Raw genomic sequence first — 19069 nt, 5'->3', positions numbered from 1 at the left:
TCTCGAGAGAAGATTCAAGAACCTCGGAGCACAGTCCTGGCAGAGGCGGCCCGGATCGCCGGCCCTGTGTTCTCGCCTCCAGGAAGGCCACCCTCCCACAGGCGTCAGGTGTTCCGCACTCAGCGAGAGCCCGGGCCCTTGTCCAGGGCGTGGAGGGGAGACAGCTGAGGGGACCCACCACGGGCTGGGGCAGAGGGGAGGCAGCTGCCCTAGACCTGCTGTGCAGTCCCTGTCAATACAGAGCCTGGTTGGCCCTTTCTAGACATTTTTAGACATTGTTGTCTTGGGCACGTGTGTGTATACACACATACACTCACCCACACACACACACTCACACGCACGTCACTCATGAAAGAAGAGCATGCCGGGCCCTGAATTAGACATTCACCTGCTAGAGTGCATGATCTTTCCATGTCCCTTCCACAGTTCTGGGAGCAAATGAGATGCTCATTCGACCTGAAATGCTAAGTGAGAGTTTGCAATCTGAATGTCAGCTCTTTCCACGTCTACTTAGTAACGACGTAAGAGCAATGACCACATGTAGTGAGTGCCAGCTACCCGCCAGACACTGTGCTGAGGGTGTGACACATTCTTCTAACCTTCGCAGCACGAGGGGGATTTACTGTCACCCGCGCTCCAGACGAGGGAACAGGGCTCTGAGGTGTTAAGTGACTCGCCCAAGATTACACAACTGGTGGATGGCGGGGCTAGGGCTCCAACCAGGCCCCCTGACTCCCAGGTGCCTGCTCTTAGCCCTCACACTGCACACTCCCATGCCTCCAAGTTGTCTGTGTGTCTTTACATGCAAAGCAGGGCTAAGTAGTGGCTAAGCGTGGTGGGCTCTGCAGCCAGATTCCCTGGCTTCTGGTCCACAGAGGACTTCCTATGTGAAATGCCATGATTATTCTTTGCATCACTGTTATCTTTAGGTAACAGTAGGCTGGGAGGTCTCCGAGTGGGAGCATTTTATTCTTTTGTTATATTATTTTATATACATTTTAATAACAGATTATTGAGAGATTACTCACATACCACAAAATTCACCCTTTGAAAGTATACAATTCAGTGGTTTTAGTATATTCCCATAATTGTGGAACCATCATCACTAGCTAATTCCAGAATATTCTCATCATCTCAAAAAGAAATCTCATAGCCGTTAGTAGCTGCTCCCACTCCACCCTCCTCCCAGATCCTGGCAACCACTAATCTACTTTCTCTGTGAAATCACTTTTTCCGGTTATCTACACTAATAAAAGAGAAATATGCAAATTGACTGTACCTCCGATATGCCCACCAGCCAATCAGGAGTGAGTGTGCAAATTAATCCAACAAAACTGGTAGTTAATTTGCATACACAGGTGCAGACTGAAGAGGCTTGGCTTCTCCACTCTGGCTGCAGCTGCTGCGGCCAGAGTGACGGCCTGGGTCCCAGGTGCTGGAGGAAAACCAGTGCTGGCAGCCAGGGGAAGGAAGGCCTATTGCATGAATCTTCGTGCATCAGGCCTCTAGTTTCATATAAAGTGAATCATACAGTATATGACTATCTGTATCTGGCTTCTTTTACTCGGCACATTTTTAAGGTTCATACTTGTGGTAGCCAGTACCAGAACTTCATTCCGTTTTTAAAATTGAGGTGAGATTCACATAACATAAAATTAACCACTTTAAAGTGAACATGTCAGTGGCATTTATTACATTCATAATATTGTAAACCTCCACCTCTAACTAGTTTCAAGCAGTCCATTCCTTCTCATTGCTGGATAATGTTCTGTTGCATGAATATAATACATTTTATTTATCTGCTCATCAATTGATAAACATCTGGGTTGTTTAAACTTTTAGAATAGTATGAAGAATGTTGCTATGGATATTCATGTAGTAGTTTTTGTGTGGGTGTATATTTTCAATTCCCGTGGATACATACCTAGAATGGAATCCGTAGGCCATATGGTAATCCTATGTTTTATTGTTTTTAATCTTTGTGTTAAAATTCACATCTAGCCAAAACTGGTTTGGCTCAATGGATAGAGCGTCGGCTTGGGGACTGAAAGGTCCCAGGTTCGATTCCGGTCAAGGGCATGTACCTTGGTTGCGGGCATATCCTCAGTAGGGGGTGTGCAAGAGGCAGCTGATCGATGACTCTCTCATCGATGTTCCTAACTCTCTATCCCTCTCTCTTCCTCTCTGTACAAAATCAATAAAATATATTAAAAAAAAAAAAATTCACATCTATTCTCCCCTAACTGGTTTGGATCAGTGGCTAGAGTGTCGACCTGTGGACTCACGAGTCCCAGGTTCGATTTCGGTCAAGGGCATGTACCTTGGTTGCAGGCACATAACCAGTAGGGAGTGTGCAGAAGGCAGCTGATCAATGTTTCTCTCTCATCGATGTTTCTAACTCTCTATCCCCCTCCCTTCCTCTCTGAAAAAAATCAAAAAAATGTATTTTTTTTTTAAATTCACATCTATTCTCTAACTCCCAAAATGTTGGGTAAAATATTAAGAAATGAAAATACATGGTCTTTTGAGCAGGCAGACCTGGAGTCAAACCCTGGCCTCTCCAATGACTAGCTCCACAGCTCAGCAAGCTCCTCAGCATCTCCTGGCCTCCGTTTCCTCAGCAAGCAAGTGGGAATAACAGTCTTTGCTCCACTGACTGTTATGGGGTGCAGCTCAGTGCCTGGCGTATAATAAATATGTCCTCGATAAACAGTAACTACAATACTAACAAACCCCTTTCCTGGGGGCGATTCCAATTCTCACTGTCTTTGAGGGGTACCTGAGAAATCCAGAAGAGCAAGCACAAGAAAACGGAATCCACATCCCCACCTCTCGAAATTAAGCCCAGTTAAGCCCACAGACCCTCAACCTCGTATAACACATAATGCCATGTACACTTGGTCATATATATATATTGATTTTTTACAGAGAGGAAGAGAGAGGGATGGAGAGCTAGAAACATCGATGTGAGAGAATCATCAATTAGCTGCCTCTTGCACACTCCCTACTAGGGATGTGCCCAGAACCAATGTACATGCCCCTGACCGGAATTGAACCTGGGACCTTTCAGTCCGAAGACCAACACTCTATCCACTGAGCCAAACCGGTTTCGGCTACACTCGGTCTTGATTCTAGTTTCTCTACTTTAAAAAAGTGGGCTTTACACCCAGGGGGATCCCTACAGTGCAAAGTGTAGCCCATGATGTCCCAACCGCAGCACGGAGTGAGAGCTGCCAGCATGTCCCTTCTCCCTGAGCGCCCACTGTGTGCAGCGTCCGGCGAGCTGGGCCTCACGGAGCGGGACGCGGTCTTTTCCCGCCAGAAGCTCCATCTCTGGTGGAACAGAGCGAGCAGGCGTTTTCAACACAATGTAAGAAGCACGTCACTGAGACGAACGTGGCGTCACAGAAAAGAACAGCACTGCCGTGGCCCTGCACGAAGGCTCCAGCCCCGGGCTTTCCTTGGGCTCCGAGTCTCTGCTTGCTTCCGAAGAGGGGACCACTGAGAAGTCTCCTAACACAACCAGCATTAGCCGGGAACGTGGGTCAATGGCAGTAAACCGGCTTGTTGCTCTTCTTATACCATCTAAACATAAAAGGAAGCTCTGGCTACATGCAACACAGCTCCCACCACTGCAGCATCGTCACCCCGGACGGGAAGAGCCCGGGACATCACCAGTGGAGGCTCAGCCGGCACCAGGCTTGCACAGCACAGCGCGTCCCACACTCACGCCCTATGCCTACCGTTTCTGGGTTTTGCACACAGGCAAAAGCACTCAGCAAGGACTCGTGGCCCCGCTTCTACCCCGTCCCCTCCACGCATGGACTTTCCAATAAAACTACTTTTTTTTTTTTAATCTGCATCTGAAACACATGTGTCAAACACAAGGCCCGCGGGCCAAATCCAGCCCGCCAGGCCTTGCAATGTGGCCCGCACCGCGCTGTCATCACTGCACTCCGCTGTCAGTTTATGACATTGTCAGTTTATGACTGTTCAGTAAACCATTCGGCCCGCGATTTAGGCTGGATTTTAGATTTTGGACCCTTCTCTGATTGAGTTCGACACCCCTATAATCTGAAAGGATCTCAAGGTTTCAAAAAAAGGAAGAAAAGCAGCTTCTCAAGGAAAAACCTGGATCCCCTATCTCTCCGCTTCCTCTCACTCAGCAAGGAGGAAATTCAGGCTCTGACAGGGCTCATGATGAGCCCATCATACTACAGGCAGAGACGACCTTGAGTCCTGACCTTGAGCCCTGCCTGACGAGCTAACTACACAGCAAGCCCGCAGAGCGGGGCCACAGCCCCCAACAGCCTGGGGGTGGGGGGTGGAGGTAGGAGGTTGGGCGGGTGGAGGTGGAGGTGGAGGTGGAGGTAGGGGGGTGTTGGGGGCAGGTTCTGCCAGGGAGGAAGCACTGCCAGTGGTTACTGGTCTGTCCTTGTCAGGATCCCTAGAAGGTCATGGTCATTGGCAAATATCCCATTCAGAAAGGTCAGAATCAGGCTCTGTCCCTTCAAGATCTGCAGGTTCATCTACCGAGAAACCCTCCCGGGGACCCCGGGGACCCCCTGGAAGAGAAGAGCCCGCACATCAGCAGGGCCGCCCAGCCCGGGGAGCGCCGGCCAGGCCTGCGAGCGGCGCAGGCCTTTCTAGAAACGGCCCGCGCTCCCTCGGGGGCCTCGCTGACCCGAGGTTAACAAGGGAGGCTGGCAAGTGCACCCTTTCCGCCGACCCCTGACCTCGCACATTTCAGGGCCTGGAGTGGCTAGCGGCCCCGGACTGGCGGGAGCGGGCGGGAGGCCGGCGCTAAGCGGCTCTGCGCAAGCGCGAACGCCCGGGCGAGGACGCGGCTCCCGCGCCCCCTGGCGGCCGTGGCCGGCACAGCGGGGATGGCCTCGGAGGGCGGCTGGCAGCAGGTGGCAGGTGGCACGGTCTACAGAGCCTTTAGCATGGGACTTGCTCAGAGGCCTTCTGTGGAATTCCGGGTTTTGAACCCCATTGTTTAAGAAACCTGAGTGCTGTCAAGGGAGAAGACGTTTCCAAGACCTCCTGCAAGGTGCCGGCTGGTTCTGGGAGCCACTGGACACAAACCAGGGCCCCTGGCAGCACCCCAGGGCAACTCGGCCTCTCTCAGGCAGCTTCAGCAGTCTCTGCCCCTGGGCATTTCTACAGAAATGACACGCCAGCCTCAGTCTAGGAAGCAAGCACTTGACAGCAAGGAGGAAAAGCCGGGGCTAAAACAGGAGACCCACCCTTCGCTCCTCCTCTGAAACGGAGCCTACCCCCTTTCCCTCTCACAGTTGTTGTTGGGGTTAAGGATGTTAAGGGGCAAATGCTTAGAGGGTGTTTACAAGGAATTTTTTAAAACATTTTTAATGATTAGTCATTACTACTATTATTCCAGAACCTAGTACATAGTAGGAGCTCAAGAACCCGAGTTCTCCCTGTGCTGGGAGGCTGCCATGTGCCCGGGTCCGCCTGGTTCACGGGTCAGGCAAGGCCCCGGAGGCCCAGCTGCAGCCCAGCCCCCGTGTGGCTGGGGGACAGCCAAGAGAGCCAGCTCTGACGCCCTCCTCCTGCACAGAACAGTCTGTGCTCGGCTCCCACCCCCAGAGCTCGGAGCTTTCCAAATGTGGATACGTTTTTCATTCCCGAAGCATCGGGAACATTTGGGGGAAGAAAATGAGCACCAGACATGATTTGAAAATAATGGAAGCTCAGTCATGAGTGGTGGCAGCCAAGCACTGTAGTAGGAGTCACGAGTCCTGGTTTTGAAATATCAAACAGGAGTCTGGACTCACTAGGTTTCTTTTTTTCTTTTTTTTTTTTTCTTTTTAATAACCTGACCAGCTTTGTAGGAGTCTAGACCCTAAGGAGAAGCAGCAGTAAGGACTCAAATCCTCAGAGTGCACAACACAGCAGCTAGCACAGAGTGCAGGGGAAAAAGCTACATTACAGAGGCCCCAGGAGTCACTGGCTTTCAAAGGAAATGAGCCACAGGAGATGGGCTCTTGAGAGCCAAACAGGCTGAAACACGGTCCACAGACTGGGACGACGCAGCCTGAAACTGAGTGTGGGGAGGGAGGAGTGAGAGACAAGATCACTGATTTTATATCAGGCTCAAAACAAAGTCTCTCTTCATCTAAAACAGATAGGATTTCAGAATACACCGAAAACACTGCACTTTTGCGTGACTTGTATGTCACTCAGATACAGTTTGTCTTCGGCTGTCTGCCCCTGGGTGCCAGGGAAAATGTCTGAAGAACCATCCCATATGTTTCCACATGGAAGCAAGCAGCTGAGATGAGACACAGCCCAGAGACCAGCCCAGAGCAGGCACTCACGTATTTGCTGATGCAATGATTCAATGATATGATCTAGCTTGAGAGAGGCAAGTGGCCGATGCAAAATAATTCAACAGAAACTGAGCACCAAATGGGATGGTACCAACTATAAATAGAGGCAGCTCGGAGGAAGGAGAGGTGGACGTGGACAGTGGGGCCGGAGAGGGTGGCACTAAGGTGTGGCCTCCTCGCGGGGAGAACAGAGGGCTCCACGCTGGAGAAGAGACAAGCAGAGGTGGGATTGAGCCCGGAGGCGGTGAGGGCAGGCAGGTGGGCGGGCAGGTGGGCAGGCCTCAGGCGGCCTGGAGCAGAATGCGGGTGGCACAGAGCAGGACGCAGCCTCCAAACCCTGGAAAGATGCTCAGCCATGCTGAGACCTGAATGGTTAGCAGGTCTCAGCAGGAACCCGAGGGAAAGGGTAGCTTCTGGGGAGGGCTTGGGGCGGGGCCCGCTCTTGATGACCTCAGTGTGGACTTTTCCCTGGTGTGTGAAGCCTCAGACCAGTCCAGCTAGTTCTGGCACTAAGTCACCATCTACTCATGGCCTTCACCACACTTAACTTCCACCTCCTTAAGAATCTACATCTGCCAGCATGTTCACATGCTCATGTGTTCAGGCCTGGGACCCCAGGGACAGCTCTGTGTCATGTGCATCCCTCCTCCTCCTCATCAGCCTGACAGCTCTCTGCCCACAGGTGGAGGTCCCGTTACACACTGGGCCGCAGTTCTTGGCTTCCTCACTCTCTGTGTGAGCTTCAGCCACTCCCGAGGTGTAAGCAAATCTATACACAGTCAATTCCTTAATCCTGAAACAAACAACAACAATAAAAACCACAATAAATTGCCTAGAGACCCTTACGCTGAGCAGCAGCCCCAGAATTAGAAAGTCTCCCTGGACGCGCCCTCTTGTGGTCACAGCGGTATCCTCACCTTCGGCGCCAGCCCAGCATCTCCTCCAGGGCTCCTTGCCTGTTTTAACTACACCATGATCTGCCCAGTGAGCAAAACCAAAAACACCAGTCATCTCCATTCCTCCCTCAACCGCCTTCCCACACCAACTCTCCAACACACACTCTGTCTCAATGGCCTACAGCACTTCAGGCTTTTGCAATATCTGTCAGGGTCCAGCTGGGACAAAGCAATCCTTCTATCATAGTTCTTTCCCATAAAGGAGACAATATATGGAGTTGTCTGCGTCGGGGATGAAATAGATGAGAAGCCAAAAAGGATGCCATTGCATCCCAGAATTCTGCAGCAGCAGGAGGCCACGAGCATCCCCGAGTTGGAAAGGACAAAGGGAGGAGGCGGAGTTATAAGAGCCCCGAAGTTGGGGCTATTCCTTGGGAAATAGGACCCAGAAGATGCTCCCTAATGGGGGTAGAAACTACAGAGGAAGGGTTTGTCTGACAGAAGCTGGAGCAGCTGAAGACACCCGATTGCTGTCAAGGTGCTGCCTCAGGCAAAGAAGAATTCCCTCTCTTCTTGCTCTCTGATGTCCTGCCAGAGCTTCCAGTTGGCCAAACCAGGTAAAAACGATCTGACTTGGGCACCTCAGAAACAGCCGGAACTGCCAAGACCGGTTTGGCTCAATGGATAGAGCATCGGCCTGCGGACTGAAGGGTCCCCGGTTTGATTCCCGTCAGGGGCATGTACATTGGTTGTGGGCACATCCCCAGTGGGGGTGGTGCAAGAGGCAGCTGGTCGATATTTCTCTCTCATCGATGTTTCTAGCTCTCTATCCTTCTCCCTTCCTCTCTGTAAAAATTCAATAAAATATATTTTAAAAAAAAAAGAAGAAGAAGAAGAAAGAAAGAAAGAAAGAAAGAAAGAAAGAAAGAAAAGAAGAAGAAGAAAGAAAGAAAGAAAGAAAGAAAGAAAGAAAGAAAGAAAGAAAGAAAAGAAGCAGCCTGTATAAGTCAGACCCCCTGAGATGCAGAACAGCAGAGGAGAAGGGCTCAAGGCCAGCTCACCTTCCCAGTCAGTCTCCTTCACCATGATCTTTAATTCCTTCTAATCTATTCTCCACTCTGCACCAGAGAGATCTTTCCCACTTATAAACTTAATCCGGTCCTCCTGCTTAAAACCTGGCAGTGGCTGGTAGTTTCCTGCAGGAAAAAAATAGGACTCGTCCGTCAGGCTGACTTTGTCGATCCATTGCAAACATAGAAAACGCTGCTTCCCTTGATGATACTGACCTTACTTTATAACATGGGATGAGCTGCTACTCAAGGTATTACTGTAGAAGAAAACAGATTCTTCCTCAAAGTCATTCACCCTAAATTCTTTCTGACCAGAACTGTTTGTCATGACTGGCTCACGGCTTTAATGAAAAGATGTCATACAGAAGAAAGCGGAGAGCGAGTAAAGGCTGTTAACCTCTATTAAAGGAATAGAGTAACAAGAGATTGAATTAGTAATCAAAAAACTTCCTACAGAGTAAAGCCTAGGCTTAGATGGTTTACTGGTGGATCTTACTAAATGTTTAAAGAAGAATTAGCGCCAGTCCTTCATACACTCTTCCAAAAATCAGGAGAGGAGGGAGCATTTCACAGTTCACTCTATGATACCAGTATCACCTTGATATTCAGACAAAGGCATCACAAGAAAAATAAACCAATATCTTTTATGAATATAAATGTAAAAATCTTCAACAAAACATTAGCATACCACACCCAGCAACATATTGTATAAAAAGAATTACGTACCGTGACCAAATGGGATCTATCCCAGGAATGCAAGAATGTTGGTTTAACATATGAAAATCAATTAATGTTATAAACCATATTCAAAAAATAAAGCACAAAATACATGATTATCTTAGTAGAAGAAACACTTAATAAAATTTAACACTCATTCATGATAAAACACTCAAAAACACTAGCAAAGGTAAGCTGGCTTTGATAAAGGCCATTTATGAAAAAACCACAGTCAACATGGTACTTACTAGAGAAAGACTGAAAGCTTTCACCCGAAGACAAAGACCTCTGCTCTGGTCACCTCTATTCAACACTGTATTGGAGGTTCTAGCCCAGGGGTCTTCAAACTACGGCCCGCGGGCCACATGCGGCCCGCAGAGGAGTCTGATCCGGCCTGCCAGGTTTTTTGGGCAGTGAGCGCAGCCGAGGTGTTACAGTAGGAATTAGTAGTTCATATAGTCCGGCCCTCCAGCTCTCTGAGGGACCGTGATCTGGCCCCCACTTTAAAAAGTTTGAGGACCCCTGTAGCCAATGCAATTAGGCAACAACAACAACAAAATAATAAAAGGCATCCAGACTGGAAAGGAAGAAGGAAAACTATCCTATTTATAGATGGCATGATCTTAAATATATAGAAAACCCTAAAGATTCTCTAAAAATTATTGGAGCTGAAAATGAGTCTAGCAAGGTGATAGGATGAAAGATCAATACACAAAGTCCAGTTAGTTGTATTTTCTATATACTAGCATACAACAATTTAAAATCAATTTTTTAATCAGTTAAAAATGATTTTAATATGATAGCATAAAAAAGAATAAATATTTAGGAATAAATTTAACAAAAAGAATGTAGGTCTTGCACACTGAAAACTACAAAACAGCCGAAACCGGTTTGGCTCAGTGGATAGAGCATCGGCCTGCGGACTGAAAGGTCCCAGGTTCGATTCTGGTCAAGGGCATGTACCTTGGTTGCGGGCACATCCCCAGGAGGGGGTGTGCAAGAGGCAGCTGATCAATGATTCTCTCTCATCGATGTTTCTAGCTCTCTATTCCTCTCTCTTCCTTTCTGTAAAAAATCAATAAAATATATTTAAAAAGAAAGAAAAAAAAGAAAACTACAAAACATTTTTTTAAAGAAATGAAAGAAGACATCCCATGTTAATGGGATTGGAAAAAGTAATATTGTTTAGATAGCAACACTCTCCAAATTGATCTACAGATTTACCATAATTCTTATCAAATTCCCAGCAAGCTTATTTTTGCAGTAATTGACCATTTGATTCTAATGGAAATGTAAGGGACCCATAAAAGCCAATACATTCTTTAAACACACACACACACACACACACACACACACCCACACACAAAACAAAACAAAACAAAAAAACCAAAGTTGAAGGACTCACACTTCCCAATCTCAAAATTTACTACAAAGCTAAGTAATAAAGACAGTATGGTATTAGCATAAGAACAGACATATAGACCAATGAAGTAAAATTGAGAGTCTAGAGATAAACTCTTACATTCATGTTTAATTGATGTTAACAAAGATGTCAAAACAAAAAACAAACAAAAAATAACACTACCTTGATTAGGCAATGGTTTCTTAAGTACAGCACCAAAAGCACAAAAGCAATAACTGAAAAAATAGATAAACTGAACTTAATCAAAATTTAAAAATTTTGTGTTTCAAAGGATACCAAAAATTTTAACAAAAGGAATGTAAGTCTTATACACTGAAAAACAACCCACAGAATGAAAGAAAATATTTTTAAAAACATATATCTATAAACATATATCCAGATTCTATAAGGAACCATTACAACACAATAATAGAAAAACAAATTACCCAATTAGAAAATAGGAACAAGTCCCAGCTGGTTTGGCTCAGTGGACAGAGTGTCAGCCAGGTTCAATTCTGGTCAAGGACACATGCCCGGGTGGCAGGCTTTATCCCCAGTTTGGGGGGTGGGAGGGCATGTAGGAGGCAGCCGATCAATAATTCTCTCTCATCATTGATATTTCTATCTTTCTCTCCCTCTCCCTTCTTCTCTCTGAAATAAATTTAAAAAAAATTTTTTTTAAAAAGGGAACAAGACCTGAATAGACCTTTATCCAAAGAAGATAGAGGAATGGCCAATAAACACACGAAAAACTGTTCAACATCATTAATCATTAAGAAAACACAAATAAAAACCACAATGAGATAGCACTTCACACGCACTAGATTAACTGTAATCAAAAGAATAGATAACGAAGTGTTGACAAGGATGTAGAGAAGCTACAACCTTCAAAGTAGTACTTTGGAAAACAAGTTGGAGTCCCTCAAAAAGTTAAACACAGAGTTATCACATGACCCAATAATTCCACTCCTAAGTATATATCCAAGAGAAATGAAAACATGTATCAACTTCAAATTTTGTACACAAATGTTAATAGCAGCATTAATGATAATAACCAAAAAGTGGAAACCACCTCATGTCTATCAACTGATGCATGCATGCATGTGTTAATAAAATGTACACAATGTGGTATATCCACACAATGGAATACTAGTCAGCCATAAAAAAGAATGATACCAGCTGTAACATGTGAGAAACCTGAAAATATTATGTTAAGTGATAGAAGCCAGACATCTATCTATCTATCTATCTATCTATCTATCTATGCCTAAGTGACCATATGACCATTCAACCAGTAACTATGACACATACTGACCACCAGGGGGCAGACACTCAACTTATAGGTATAGAAACTTGGAACAGACTGATGAATCTCAGAGGGAAGGGGGAGGAGCGAGGGCAGGAAGAGATCTTATATACACACTAGAGGCCCAGTGCACAGGTTCATGCAACAATGGGGTCCCTTGGCCCAGCCTGTGGGGATTGGGCCAAAACCGCCATGGTGCACAGATTCATGCACTGGTGGGGTCCCATGGCCTAGTCTGCAGGGATTGGGCTGAAACCAGCAATCCAGCATCCCTTGAGGGGTCCCGGATTGCGAGAAGGTACAGGCCAGGCAGAGGGACCCCACCAGAGCACAAATCCATGCACCAGGTCACTAGTATTACATATTATATGATTCCATCTATATAACATGTCTGGAACAGGCAAATCTACAGAGACAGACAGTAGATTAGTGATTGATGAGGGCTGGGGAGCATTAATCGGGTAATAGGAAGTGACTGTTACTGACTACAGGGTTCTTTCTGGGGTGATGAAGATGCTCTAAAATTAAACTCTAGATATAATAAAAGTCACTGAACTGTACACTGTGAAATGTTGTCTCTTATGGTATGTAAATGGTATCTCAATAAAGCTGCTTTAAAAAAGCTATAGAGCATATTGGTAATATGAAAAACTGAAACAACACAGATGTTCCACAGGCGACTGGTTCAAAATACCCGTAAGGCAACTCGCTGTGCAGCAATTAAAAAGTGTTTTCAAGCCCAAGCAGGTGTGGCTCTGTTATAAAGTGTTGGCCCACAGACCAAAGGGTCCTGGGTTTGATTACTGTCAAGGGCACGTACCTCGGTTGCAGGCTCCTCCCCAGCCCAAGCCCCAGGGGCCAGGCAGGAGGCAATCAATTGATATGTTTCTCTCACATCGATACTCTGTCTTTCTCTCTCTCTTCCACTCTCTCTAAAAATCAATGGATTTTTAAAAAAGAGATATCAAAAAGTTTTTCAAAAATATTTAATGTCATGGAAAACAATTATACACATATATACATAGAGGGAAAAAGTAGACTATAAAACAATATGTACAGAATAATCCTAACTGTGCATAAAATAATGTATGTATGTCCATATATTTATACATTTTATATATTTAAAGATTATATAAAATGTATATATAACCTATGTAGTTTAAAGATACATAGATATTTATATAAAATATATATCTGTTATAAAAATGGTTAGCTCAAATGGCCGTATGGTGACAGATTTTATTTTCTGCTTTATGTCTTTCTTTATTTTTTCAGATAGCCTATACTCAACAAAAAGATGGAAGAGTAAGTGTTCCCTTTCGGATCAAAAGGATTCTATTCAGTGTTGGCCAGAATGCGAGGCGGCCCGTCCCACACACTGGGCGGGAGAGCACACAGGAACAGCCGGTCCGCAGGCCAGTCTGGAAATACCTCCCTTTTGACCCAGAAACTCCACCTCAGGAAGCCCTCCTTGGGAAGCCATGGAGAGCAAGCACGAAGCCCCGCCGAGAGGGCGTGCGTCACAGCTGCACTTACATGTAACCGCGAAACGCTGAAAACAACCGACATGTCCGAAAACGGAGGCTTTTGAGGTCAATGCACTTTAGCTTCCCCAGACAACGAAATGCTGTACAGCTGCTGAAATGATGCACAAATGTGCCCCCTGTCACGGGAAGTGCTTGTGACTGCAGCGAAGTGGAAAAAGCAGGAGATGTGATAGCATCTCATTTTTATTTTTAAAAATTCACAGGTATGGTAAGTGCAGAGGAATACACTCAAATGGTAGCAGGGGTTCCTGGTGGCTGTGGTCCTACCGTAACTTCTCGCCAATGGACTGTCAGTAGAACTTGCGTGTGTTACTTCCATGCCCCCTGGACACCTCTCTCTCTTCCTTTCCAAGGGGTGCAACAGTCCGGCAACCCAGCCTCAACACACAGCTGTGGACTGCGCCCAGCAGGAAGGGGAGAAATGGTAACCTCAGCGCACACAGCCACCACCAGCCTTGACCAGCGGGACTACCAGGACTGGGTGGTACAGCTCCCACAGTCCCAGCTGCAGAAAGTCCCCCCATGTCCAGGAGGTCTAAGTTGCAAAAAAAAAAAAAAAAAAGAGTGGCCATGTGTCCGCTGTTCCCAAGCCCGGCCTCCCCATTGGGTAAAAGAACATCTGTGGCCACTCGGTGTCCTGGAGATTCCAATGTCATCTCAATCTGCACCCACAGCAAAGACCGCCCTCGACTCACGTGATTAACCCAGGACTGCCAGAAGCTAGCGTTTCTCCACTTTTTCTACTCCCATTCTCTGTTTCTCTGCTTAGGGTGAAGAGACAGGAGGAAGGTGTGGGGGGCGATCTGGTGGGGAGAACTGAGTTCCACTTGGGAACTCCCTGATAATGGAAATGAACTGAGATGTACCGCCCTCAGGAAAGACACCCATGTCAGGTGCGGTGACGGTGGGATGGCAGCATGATCTCACAGGTATTCCCATAATTAGCAGAAATGACTCCGAATCATCAAAATATGCTCAGTATGCTATCTACATGCAAAAACAAATAAACCAGAAACCCACCACAAACCCACACATCTGACCATGAAAGGCTAGCAGCAGAGACACCCAGAATCACCCGAATTACATGACAAGCATGTTGGTAGAAATACAAGCAAGGGAAGTTTCATACATGCCATTCAATAATTGAGCACCAACTATGTGCCAGACACTGGGCTAAGTTCTGAGAAGGGCAAACAAACAAAACAGAGTTCTTCCCTTAGAGCCGTGGTTGGCAAACTGCGGCTCTCGAGCCACATGCGGCTCTTTGGCTCCTTGAGTGTGGCTCTTCCACAAAATACCACGGCCTGGGCGAGTCTATTTTGAAGAAGTGGCATTACAAGAAGTTTAGGTTTAAAAAAATGTGGCTCTCAAAAGAAATTGCAATCATTGTACTGTTGATATTTGGCTCCGTTGACTAATGAGTTTGCCGGCCACTGCCTTAGAGGAACTCCTCACTAGCAGGGGTGTCTGGCAACTGTACAACTAATTTAGGACAATTTCCAGGTGATTCTAATCCACTGTGCTAGGATGGTACTGAGCAGGGTTGACTCAGGATAGGACACATGAGCTTGAGGGACAGAGCTTACAGGAAGAAACCTGGACGAGTGCAAGGAGCGAGTGGGCGAGGGGCTGAGGAGAGGGGGTAGGTGCAAATCTAGGACGTTCTCTAGTGACCTGAATGCTTCCTCCCTGAGGAAACCTTACCTGCCCCAGCGAGCTCTGGTCCAGAGACCAACAGAGCAAAGAGATGAGAACAGGGGCTCTGGAGCTGACCACTCTTCAGACTGAGTCCCCGACTGCCGCTCAGGGGAGGGGTGTGGATGGGGGCGTAGCCCATCCAAGGGGCAGCTGTGCTTGGCTCCAGCCTGGTCTTGCCCTGGGAGAATGAGGGACAGCTCTTCCCTTCTCTCCAAGAAGATGGAAAGCCAAGTTGTTAAGTATTCCTGATTTGGAAATGCTGGCAACTAATTCAAAGCATTGGAACCACTGAACTGACTCAGCACAGCCTGCCCCGTGCCTGTGGGCCAGGGGTTCACGCCTTCTGATTTAAGAGGCTTTGTACACTGACGTCCCTCCAGTCCTTGTTGGCAATCTCCCCTGAAAATCCTCAAGGACCCGATGAGGAAAGGAAAAGCAAAATGTTCTGACTCCGAGCTCGGCCACGAGCCTCTTGAACTCATGAGAGAACTGGCCGGTCTTTGGGCATTTCTGTGAACCGAAGGGGCAATTTCCTCTGTGATAAGTTCTCCCACCAAACACTTACCTCTAAGCTAGCATTTCCATCAGGCGCACTGTGTGCCAGGACTGTTTTAAACACTTAACTTATACCACCTCATGTAATCCTCACAACAGCCCAACGAGAGCCTGACGGGTGGGAAAACTGAGGCACGGAGGCATTAAGAACTGGTACAAGGTCACAGAGCCAGTACAGCATGCGAGTCGGGCCCAAGCAAATGGTTCAGCCACCTCTCACCTGCCCAATCGAGGCTCTTGAGGTCTGGGGCCTCATGGCCGCAGGCCAGTCCCTCTAGGCCAGTGGTCTGCAAACTCATTAGTCCACAGAGCCAAATATGAACAGTACAACGATTGACATTTCTTTTGAGAGCCACATTTTTTAAACTGAAATTTCTTCTAATGCCACTTCTTCAAAATAGACTTGCCCAGGCCATGGTATAATATTTTGTGGAAGAGCCACACTCAACGAGCCAAAGAGCCGCATGTGGCTCGTGAGCCGCAGTTTGCCGACCACAGCTCTAGGCAAACGTGACCCTTCCCTGCCCCTGTACACCTGTGACTCCATGTGTGCCTACAAAGTTAGAAACGAGCCAGGGCTGGGTCTCCTCTGAGCCAGCCAGTGTGTCCCAGCAGCCAGGTCCTCCATCGAGGGCTGGGGACCCACTGCTAAGCACCTGTCACCAGGGCCAGACTCAGGGACCACGTCTCCCGTCCTCCTCCCTCCCTGTGCCACAGGACTAAGCTGGCAGTGCCACCTGCAGACAGTTTGCTACCACCAGGCCGTCTCAGAGCCGATACTAAGACCTGAGCTCTTGCTACTTAAACAGAATCCCTAAAGCCTTCCCGTAACCCCTACCAGCAAAACAACTTCCGGCTACGCTGCATCAGGCCCCACGTCAATCAGGCAGCTGGAAACTGCCAGAGGAAGCTTTGCAGAATATCATTCTTGGTCTGAAATAATACACACACACACACACACACACACACACCTCCCATAAGCCAAGGCATGTGCAGTGGCTCAGTGAGCATCTGAGAGAGAAGGGGGCAATAAGTGGCACAGACCCCAGCACACCGCATGACTCAGACAGATGCAGACCCAGGCCGGGCGCTCTCGGGACCCCCTGAGGCAGCCTGAAAGGACTGTGCCCAGGAAACGGCCAGCACGCCCTGTCAAGAGTGACAGCGTCTTTCCCAGCCTACGGGGCGTTTAGAAGATTAATTAGATGAACCTGGCAGTGTTCGGAGTTCCCTGGGAACTTGGTGACTATGTCACCCCCATCACAAAGCTCTTAAGTGTGTCTGGAGCTGGGTCTGTGTTCAGCTGTGCACCGGACACCAGGTCAGACGGCCGGCAGCACACAGGAGGCCAGCTCCCTGCTGCTCGGGAGGATCGATCGCCCACCCGGGCCGGGGCCACCGAGCCAGCAGCTGTCCGTCACGATGCACAGCCTGAGCAGTGGGTGGTTGTTTCGGACGGTCCACTTCTCACCATGGCCGTCAGAAATCCAGAGTGCTCTCCAGCAGGAGGACTCCTGGCCCTGCTGGCCTGCGGTGACCGCTCCTGCCTCTAAAAAGCTGTCAGCCGTGCCCAGCTCCCACCATTTCCTGCCTTGTTTGGGGCTGACATTTTAAAATGCCATTTTGTAATATTCAGTACGTGCCAGGCACTGTGTTATGCTTTACGTACAATATGTGACGTAGTCTTCACAAGTCCAGCACGTGCGTGATCACACCCGTTTCACAGGTGAGGAAGTGACAACGTGGAAAAGTCAAGCAACGTGTTCTCCCTCCGTCATCTCTTTCCGTGAGACTACACCCTCTCACCCTGGATTACAAACTCCTTCCCGGCAACCAGGGTGACACCGACCCCACCTTCTAGCCCCCGAGCCCCGGGGCACACAGGTAAACACAGGATGAGCGACTGTTACAGTCCCTGCCGCTTGGAGCAACCACTGAGCCCTTGGTGATCTCACAGGTGGCATTCCTGAATGAAAACGCGGTCGGCCATATGGCCAAGTGGCCATATAATCAGAATCCCTATAAATGTCCTGCAGCATCTTAATCACCAAGAAAAGTCCCCTGCGTACGTTGCCTATTAATTATCGGGAAACTTGCTGAGGTGTCTGTCTCTCCTCTCCTGAGTGGTGGCCTCGTGCTGCTGGGCCGCACGTCACCCAGTGCCCGCCGTGGGCCATACCGGCGTCCTGCTGGGCGCCCATCACCAGCCAAGGGCCCAGGGGTCAGGCCGCAGGCTCCAGGGAGGCTCTGTTGGCTCCAAACAGCACGGCTCTGGGGGACTCCCTCCCCCCTGGACAGACGGCGCGGCCCTCACCTTTGGTGGCGTAGGCTTCCGCCAGCACCCGCAGCCTGTAGGGCGGGACAGCCGTCAGCGGCAGGTCGTCGAGGCCCACCCGCGCGTAGATGTTGAGCGCTTCCTTGTAATCTCCTTCCACGTAGTTCAGCTTGGCCATGATCAGGTTGGATTCTTGCAGCAGCTCTGACTGGAAGGAAAAGGAGAGCAAAGCACGTTTTCCTGCCGTGTTACAAGGGATGCTGCCTGGGGACCCATCTGCTACCGCAAAGCTGGGGCTCCCCACACAGAAACGGGGTGCGCACAGTCACAGCGAGATTGCTCTGCGGTAGCCCAACGTGGAAGCAGCCCAAGCATCCATCCACCGAGGATGGATAAACAAACGTGGTGGAGCCACACGTGGAGTGTGACTCAGCCATGACGAGGAGGGAGTGACACACAGCCTCAGCACAGACGAACCTCGGAACGTTATGTGGAGGAAGAAGAGCCGGTTTGAAAGGCTCCCGGATGCACAGGACATGGCCAGGATGGTGGAAGCTGTAGGCAGAATGTAGGCCAGTGTTTGCCTAGGACTGGGACAGTGGGAACGGGAGGAGCCTGTTAATGGTGAGGGGTATTTCGTGGGGTGATGAAAAGGTTGCAAAATTCAGGTGCAGGTTGCACAACTCTGTGAATGGTCCCCAAACCACTGAGTTGTACACTTTAAATGGATCGATGATGGCAGGTGAATTGTATTTCAATGAAGCGGTTGCAAAACGAAACAGAAACCCTGAGGTTCCCCTAAGGCAGTGGTCGGCAAACTCATCCGTCAACAGAGCGGCAAACTGCGGCTCCGAGCTGCATGTGGCTCACAGTTTGTCGACCACTTCCCTAAGGCAGCTCAGCTGGAATGGGGCAAAAATAGAAGAATACTTTATGAACAAAACATATAAGCACCCATCTCAAAAAAGGAGGCTCCCGCCAAAACCGCTAGAGCGTAGGTCTGCGGACTGAAAGGTCCCGGGTTCGATTCCGGGTCAAGGCCATATACCTTGGTTGCGGGCACATCCCCAGTAGGGGGCGTGCAGGAGGCAGCTGGTCAGTGTTTCTCTCTCATCGATGTTTCTAGCTCTCTATCCCTCTCCTTTTCTCTCTGTAAAAAAATCAATAAAATATTTTTTTTTTTTTAAAAAAAAGGAAGCTGCGGCCAGGCCCGGAGCAGCGGCTGCCAGGCTGGGAGCGGCCAGGCCCGG

At 48.5% G+C, this 19069-nt stretch overlaps 1 protein-coding gene across 9 annotated transcripts in view; it reads right to left on the bottom strand.

Moving 5' to 3' along the window:
- TTC7B (tetratricopeptide repeat domain 7B) overlaps window positions 1-19069 on the bottom strand; it is a 183338-nt gene that overhangs the window by 142536 nt on the left and 21733 nt on the right. For all 9 annotated transcript variants that reach the window (XM_084883843.1, XM_084883845.1, XM_084883851.1 and 6 more), the window contains exon 3: window positions 17859-18027. In XM_084883843.1, coding sequence (XP_084739969.1) covers window positions 17859-18027 — 169 coding nt within the window. The remainder of the gene's footprint in view (window positions 1-17858; window positions 18028-19069) is intronic.

The sequence above is a fragment of the Pipistrellus hanaki genome (genome assembly GCF_964339955.1).
Source record: "Pipistrellus hanaki genome assembly, chromosome: 1".
NCBI classification, from domain to species: Eukaryota; Metazoa; Chordata; class Mammalia; order Chiroptera; family Vespertilionidae; genus Pipistrellus; species Pipistrellus hanaki.
The sequence above is the reverse complement of the archived record's forward strand: the minus strand, read 5'-3'. Positions and strand labels throughout refer to the sequence as shown.